This window comes from Pezoporus wallicus, unplaced genomic scaffold, assembly GCF_028554395.1.
Source record: "Pezoporus wallicus isolate ANWC-B61680 ecotype Strahan unplaced genomic scaffold, APGP_CSIRO_Pwel_v1 contig_3952, whole genome shotgun sequence".
Lineage (NCBI taxonomy): Eukaryota > Metazoa > Chordata > Aves > Psittaciformes > Psittacidae > Pezoporus > Pezoporus wallicus.
The window spans coordinates 7,349,808-7,358,104 of NW_026635034.1; the positions used below are offsets into that span (position 1 = coordinate 7,349,808).

The following is an 8,297-nucleotide window of genomic DNA, read 5'->3' on the forward strand; positions in this document are numbered from 1 at the left end:
ATTAACTGCTAGCAACATATATACAACATTAATTACCCTTGGAGTATTTCAAGAGGTTAAATTCTGTTAAATCAGCCACAGCAGCAAAAGATGCATGTATCTGTGGCTCTTTACTGGCATAGCGGGGAATGAAACCCAAGAAATCACACTGACTGTACAGACTTCAAAGCCTGCTGTGTGAGTTCTTGGGAACACCGGCATTTCCCCACTCAGGGAAGGAGGCACTGCTGCTTTGCTCTAGAGGGAGTGCACTCAGATGTACCTGCTGGAATCCCATTGGTGCTGTCTAAAAATCTGCTGCTCCCAAGTGTTATCTGTGTCTGGCAACAACTGCTCCTGGGTTCTTCCTGTGCTACTGTTCCATCCACTTACTGCTTTGTTGACTTCAACCATATACCACATCTTGGCTGTGGGCCTGGTGGTCTCCAACTCCCCAGCCATCCCCAGACATCTAAAATGATGTTTGATGAGACCCTGAGTTTGCATGTGAAGCTTGCCAGAGTCATTGCAAGCGGTTACCCTGCAAATATCCTTTTTTCACAGGGTGTTACTCTTTTGTTTTTCCTCTCAGTTCTGATGACTGTTTAATGCTGCACAAATAACTTGGTGACCATTTCACTTTCAAATCATGATGCTTGTACTTATTTCTCCTTGGTTTTATTGGAAGAAACATTTATAAGAAAATCTGAACTGTATTACCTAGGAGTTATATTGTATATACTAAATCTTAGGTATAAAACTAGGCAGTTAACCTCTGTAAGGTTGGAGTATGTCCAGACATGATGCCCTGTAGAAAGAAGTGTATCAGCATGAAATATTATTTGAGGAGATAGGAATTTTTTGTGAAGATACATTTAGTTGCCTGTATCCCCATTAACAGGTACATGGATGTTTTAAGTTATCTGAGGTTTCTAAGGGATTACTTTATGTGTCTGTTTTCACAATTTTCCTACAGACATGCAGCCCAACATTCATCAATATATATGAAAACTGTCCAGAAGAAAATAAAACTGTGGGTATGTACTCTCTTTTCGTTCTCGTGCATATGCAGAATTAACCAAGGCAGATTGCCTGCAAGAGCTACCCCTTGGCTTTTGATACAATGAAGAGAAGTGTTCTACTTAGTGGGCCATTTCTAGTTCCTTAGATGAAGGACAGACAAAAAAGCCTTACAGCTTCTCTAAAGGCCTCTAATCTATCTTCATGTCTGCTGGCAGACTTACTTGGTTTACTTGTCATGATACTGTACAGTAGCTCTTTGTTTTTTATTCTTTCATACTCTTTGGTGGTTTATTCCCTTTCATATGCTTTGTAAAAGAAAGATACTTCATTCCTTATCACCCTCTGAAAATACTCCTTCCCCCTACAAATGTTTGATGAGACCCATATTATCAACATTGGGTGGTTGTTCTAACGGAGCCCATGCCCTTTGTTCCAGTGTCCCTGGCTTCCCAGTGTGACTGGGCCTTTCCGCTGCCTTGGGCAGCTTTGTGCCTGAGATCAATTTGCCTTTAGCAGTATCTGCTCTCTGGGACTCCAGCAGATCATCTGCCTGCATCTTTTTCTGGACTTCCTTTGCTACAGCTGATGCCCTGAGCACATTTCCTCAGCTCATCTCTTTCACTGCATAATGAGGTCCTTTTTGAATTCCCACCTGCACTGCTCTTAAAGTGATCCATTACACTCTCTGCAGGGGATAGTTCAGTTTCTTGTGTTATTTCTGATTTAAGAAAAGAAGAATCAAATGGATTCTGCAAAGAGAGGGTGAATAAATAAAAGAATGAATGAATAGAACTATGAATAAAACATTTGCTAGAGCAAAACTATGTGTGCTATTTGGCTAGCTGTACTGCTATTATTTTCATACCCTGCAGGGGATATTCTGTTAGCCTGTTCCTGGGCTTGGATCCTAACCTGACAGATGTGGCTTTGGCTCTCTAGACGGAGCCACAAAGCACCAACCTCCTCCATCTTCTCTGCTCCACCAGAATTAACAAGAGAGAGAATTGTTCAGCTTCCCAGAAGCTTTTTTTGTGGTGCAGAGGGGAAGGAAAGGGTTTTACAACAAACAACATATATGGCTTGTGTCTCTATAAAGTCGTATGTGTTAATTTCTTTTCAGTCAGTGAGGGCTTTACTGCTGACATTGATTGAAGCAGAACTGAATCTTTTGAAATGTTTTTGAAAACTTCTTTCTAACTAATTTTGGGTAGTGTACCTTGTGCCTTCTAGCCATATGGAAAAACTAGTTCATCTGCCAATTTTTCTTTTCCTTCTGAATGATTTTAGTGGATATATAAGAAAAACAACATTCCTATTTCAGCTTTTACAGTTATTTTAAATTGAGTTTAAGAAAAAAAAGGAAATCTGTGCATACTATATACTAATTGCAGGTAACTGTGTTGAAAGATCACAGAAGACAAAAAAAGAGGCAACATTATTGAAGCCTGCCTACAAAACAGATCTTTTTGATGATCCGTGTTACATCAACACTCAGACCCTGCAGTCTGCAGTCTGTACAGCCCGCGGTACAGCAACAAAACAGACCCATGGGAGCCCACTGCGTCAGGCCAGTAGGTCCCATTGCAATACCTATCTTTCCTAAGCTTTGAAAAGAGGGAGTCTTGTTATCTGTGTCTTCTGTAGTTGACTCATGATAATAGTGTTGCACACATAATAGTAAGCAAGTCTTTAGGATAATATGAAAGCTTGTGACTGCACCATACTTCAGGGAAGATCTTAACCACTTTAAGGTGGAAGTGGCTTCAGATGCCTTTGCTTCACAGGCAGTAGTACACAGTCAAAGTGGGATCATTATGACCATCTTTTCTCAGTTCTTGGATAAGTGACCTTTGAATTCATCCAGTAATTTCTAAGTCAAACTGTTTGATCGGTAGTATTAAATGTATGTCAAATTAAGTCTTGATTTACAGACTCAAAGTGGTGGATATCCATTAAATGACTATATAGTTGCTACTGATGGTCCTCATTATTGAAAATACTTAATTTATTAGCTTTGTCTTTTATAGTTTCCTATTGAGTGTTCTCTCTGTCATATTTGGCTCCACACAAGAAAGTGGGCAAAGGACTGAACAGAAATGCACGAAAGGAAATCCGTGACCATTGAGACATTTCCAGCCCGGGGCTGTATTATGCTCTAAAAAGAACTGGTGATATCCTGAGAAGTCTTAGGTTGCACAATTCCATTGAAGAAGTGGTATCCTCTTATTTTCCTGCCTGTGAATCATTTGCAGTCTGACTGGCTATATCCCAAACCACCCGGTTTTGTTAGTACATTCAGTAATTGTTCGTTTTTTCACAGCAGATGCATCATACTGTAATCCTTCCCTTCTGGCTACATTGGCCATGTTGACTTACATTCCTGCACATAGCTGGAGCCAGTCAAAATGACTCTCCCATTGATCCATGACAATCTCTTCGGAGCTTGTTAAGGAAGAAAGAAAGAGCTGGATCTTTAAAAAAAAAAACAAAAAACCAACAAACCAAACAGTGGCTAAACCCCAGCAAAAATCTTGTTTTCACAGGGAAGATTTGACTTTTTAATACAACCAAAGAAATACAAACCCAAAGCAGTAGAGCATCAGACAAATTCCTGTTTCCAATCCCTGTTGCCTAGCGACCCAAAGCTTTCCCATCTAAGGTATGGGAGAAGATGGTGTGATAATTTTACCTAATGCACTGGAGGCTTGTGAGCATTCATATGTGCATAACGTTACAGTCTGTAAGGCTGGTTTGAGCACAGATTCAAGACTGTTGAATATTTTAAAAGCTAATAAAAAATACTGTCTTTCATCCTTTTAGAGTGAAGTTCTAGGTGAAGTGTCCAATACATTCCCTTTCATTTAATTTTAGAGTTACCGGAAGCTGTTCAGCAGAGTGCCACAAGCAACACAGCTGGTCTCTGTGTTCTGCCACAAATAAAGCAGCAGCTAAAGAATGAAGACTGTTACCATGGCAAATTAAACAGGAAAGCAGCAGAGAGCCTCTTAGTCAATGATGGGGATTTTCTGGTGCGAGAGAGTACAACGTCACCTGGTCAGTATGTCCTCAGTGGACTTCAGGGAGGGCAAGCAAAGCATCTGCTCTTGGTGGATCCTGAGGGCAAGGTATGAACATCTCATATGCTGAAATGTCAGGGCTGCTCAGATATTTCAGTCAAAATGAATGCATGGGTTCATTCTAGGAAGTGGAACTGATTGGATTTCATCCAGGTTAATTTAAATTTAGCCAGAGATTTCAGTAGGTTTGAAAGTTAAATTCAAGAACTTACAAGCACCAAAGTACCATGGAAATAGAGGTGAGGTATTTAAATGTTGTTAATCCAGGTGCTGATAATTAGTGTATACACTTAATACATCTTTTGAGTTGTTTTTATATTGCTAGAAAAATAACCCTAACATTAAATAATGAATTTGATCAGTAACACGCTTCTGGATACAGAAAAGGTAGAGCTGGTCACTTCAATTCTACTGGCTTCTGCTCAGGGCTAGAAAAGCACTCTTGAGTGACGTTTCTCAGTGGAGAGAGTAAATCAGAAAATTAATCCTCAGTGGGATTTAGGGAAAAAATTTCTCTCTTTGGGGTGGGGTGGGGAGTTTATTTCATTCCCCTTAGCAGAATCAGCCCAATTCTACATTCAGTGTCTTTAACTTGGCCCTTTGTTTTTCATGTCAGCTAATGGCAGGTCAAAAGATAAGTCTAAATTGCTATCTAAAGACTAATGTTCCTGCTCCAGTGAGTTCAGTGGCTTTAATGCCTTTTGACTGTAATGTGCTAGGTTCATGTCCAACCAGTTATAAGCACAGTCTAACCATAAATATATTCTTTTGCTTTCATTAGGTGAGAACCAAAGACCATATATTTGATAGTGTGAGTCATCTTATTCAGTATCACATGGAAAATAACTTGCCAATCATCTCTTCTGGAAGTGAAGTGAGCTTGAAGCAGCCTGTAAGGAAAGAGAATAATGTGGGACACATGCAGTATCACAAATAATCTCTTGGATCTCACAAATCCCAAGACAATTAATGTTTGAAAACTACCGAGAACTTTCTATTATGAAGACAATTCAAAACAGTAGAGACTGTACTTTCTGCTGCTGTTCCAGACGACCTTTTGTGTGTGTATGTATGAATATATGTATATGTGTATATCTATGTAGATCTGTAGAGATCAACAGGCATAGTTATATAGATATATATAATCTTAATGAAATTACACCTTCAGAGTGGGAGCTTCATTTGTGAGAAGGTATTTTAGACATGCACAAATGTCACTTTCAAGGTCATACTGAATCAGTAACTATTTAAAAGCACAATTAAACCTCTACATGCAAATGCTCACTTGAACGAACTGCTGGAACATTAGTACGTGCCTTTTAGCATAGGATTATTGGAAACCAATGTTATTTATACTGAATTAGTTTTTGGTGGTTAAACAAACATGTCTACACTGTTAACTATTTGCCAAAACAAGTACATTTTGAATATTACTAAAATGTCATCTGCTTTCGATAGACACTAACAATTTCATTTTGCTTGTAACAGCACTTTACTAGCAAGTAATGTTTGAAATAAGTAGCATTCCCAATACAGAAAGGTTGTCTGGTTTCTTAATCATTTTTTATCACTGTCTGACTACTCGAAGATTTGAGATTATGCAACATTTACAAAGTTGAAATTAATATATGTAATTTTGGAATAGAACTTGTTAAAGGACAAGCATGCTAGATCCTAATATTTTTGTCTTGCATATGATTTTACTATTACTACCAATTAATACTGGAGACATCTCTTTTTAAACGTAGCCTAAATATATTTTCATTGATTACATAGTTGTTTACAAACTAGAGAAGCGGAACAAAACTAATGATACATTTTGAAAGAAAACTATTTAAAAGATGTTTGAACTTTGCATGTGCCCTTATCCAATGTTCTTTCCAAAACAAGATACAGTTTTCCCTTTCTTCACGTAGAGTCCATTTGTTCCTAAATATGGTAAAAAGTCTTTTAAAGGAAACCTATGAATTGTTTTGCCACAATAAATAGATATGAACAATCCTGTATTCAGAGTGTACAGTGATTTCTTGGGCCTCCTGCTGAAGAAACAGTGATTAAATAAGTAATCGAAGAAAGGCAGGGGGTATTTGGGGAATGAACTGGACATCCAGGTGATGGCCTCAGAAGGTTGTCCCTTTAAGATAAACAATGTCTTCTGTCGTGAGCAGGAACATTCTCTCTGTCTCCCAGCCCACTGTCTCACTTCCACAAGGCAGACAATGATTGTGGAGTTCAGTAATTCCTGGAAGACTTGGCTATAAAAGACTAATTCTGTTCTTTTGCCTGTGTTCATGTTAAATGGGACACTATAGTAAGAGCTCTTCCCTCTAGAAAACAAGAGTGGTCATATACACGTAAAATTATTGAAGACAAAAGCTTCCTTGAAGGGGGAAATACAATGTTAAATGCCACACTTAGAGCTGACTTAAAAAACACCTTTTTTCTCATCCTAAGTTAATAGGCATAGAATATATTTCATTCCTTTATAATGACATAATTAAAATACTAAATTGCATATATTGAAGCAGTGAGAAGCTTTAAAACATTAGTAGTTAATTTCCCTGCTAATAGTCTAGCATTATTGATACCTCAGTCCTTCAGACTATAAACTCAAGCTTATGCCAGTTCTGTCCTATGCAAGCTTTTCACCTGTGAAGGAGGCCCCAGCAAGAGTTTGTGCTCGAGCTTTGTGCCACTGTGAGGATAGCTGGCAAGAAACTACAACTGGAATGTTAAACCCCTGCATAGTATCCTTTCTATTCTCACGTCTTGCCAAACTTCATAATGTGCTTGACATGACTTTATGAAGCAAAAATAGCTACTTCTGTGGCATGTCAGGGGGAGAGAAAGACCTGCGTAGGGTGGTTTTGACTTTTGCATCACACCTGAGGTTTATGACAGGTCGTAGAAGGAAAATGTGCAGAACTTCATCTCTATTTTTAGTACAGATCAAAGTTACTTGTGACTAGAATAATAATGCTTGGAGTTGTGATACTATGAGATCAAAGCTGCATGACTTTGCCAGTCAAGATGCTGACTTAGGGACTTATTTCACTTCACCAGTTTTCATTTTACAAATGCATAAAACCATCCTGAGCCAGTGTGTGATGTTTGGATCGCAGTGTGATGCAGTCTGTATCTCCCTCTTTGAATATCACTGGCTTAAAAAGAAGTAAGACCAGAAACTTCATTTTGTTGCTGCTGCAGCTTTTGGATGTGTCTGAAGCAAAACTGTGAAGGAAAAAAGGAAGAAAACTGGGAGATAATTGGCTGCTAGTGCAGTAAACAAGTGTCTCAAAATCTCTTGATGAGAAAGCAAAGAACCCAACTAATTAGATACAATTCAAATACAATATATACATGCATTGCAGACAGTGGACATTTTCCTAGAATAAATGACATTCATACTTCTGGAGCAGGAACTAGGCACTCAGTTTTTGGTTTCTGACATGTGCTTTCACTTAGTTATTAACGCTGCTTTTATCTTCTGTGGACCAGCTATCTCATATGAAGTACACTATCACCTCCTGTGTGAAAGTCTTAGAAGTAACTATGCTAAAAAGAAAGTTACCTGAATTTTGGAAAGATTTTCAAAATACTGTTCTTGAGAAAGTGAATATGAATTGTAAGGCACATGTAGATTGTTTGTTTAATGGTTTCATGCTATGAAAATGCTGCAGTAGAACTGGTAATCTCTGTTCTAATGGTTACTAGAAACCCCTGGGAAGAATAGCTATTTCTGCCTATAATGGCATATTTCAAGGATAGCATGGTCATTCTTTTTCAGAGCTCTGATACGTGGATTATCAGCTCCTATAAATTTCACTAAATCACATTAGCACACATATTTATTTGCTTCCATCAATAAGAATGCTGTAAGAAGTGACCCAAAAGCCTCTCCCCTACCACAGCTTCCATTTTCTGCTCCAACATCAAGCAGGCAGCATTATTATTGCTGAGGGTAAGTGTCACCAGATGGAGCTATTACGTATCTGCCTCATCTCGGAACAAACACCCATTGTTCAAAAAAACCTTTCTTTCTTGGTTTTTTTTTTTTTTTTAATGCTTGCTACAGGCAAATCTGTGGAAGAAGTTAGTTTACTCAGAGAAACTTTTTTGAAACAGATTAAAGTAAGCTGGTGGTGTTGAAGGCCCGGATGGACAGGACCTTGAGCACCCTGGTCTCGTGGAGGGTGTCCCCAGGGCAGGGGGTTGGAA

At 38.6% G+C, this 8,297-nt stretch overlaps 1 protein-coding gene across 2 annotated transcripts in view; it reads left to right on the top strand.

The window, feature by feature from the left end:
* The window catches only part of SHC4 (SHC adaptor protein 4), a 31,364-nt gene extending 25,279 nt beyond the window's left edge, over positions 1-6,085 (top strand). Inside the window, exons 9-12 of one of the 2 annotated variants that reach the window (XM_057396923.1) lie at positions 956-1,016; positions 2,394-2,573; positions 3,874-4,127; positions 4,861-6,085. In XM_057396923.1, coding sequence (XP_057252906.1) covers positions 956-1,016; positions 2,394-2,573; positions 3,874-4,127; positions 4,861-5,016 — 651 coding nt within the window. In that variant the 3' untranslated portion in view covers positions 5,017-6,085. The remainder of the gene's footprint in view (positions 1-955; positions 1,017-2,393; positions 2,574-3,873; positions 4,128-4,860) is intronic. The other variant, XM_057396931.1, reaches the window with a different exon arrangement.
* The last annotated feature ends 2,212 nt before the right edge of the window (positions 6,086-8,297 follow it).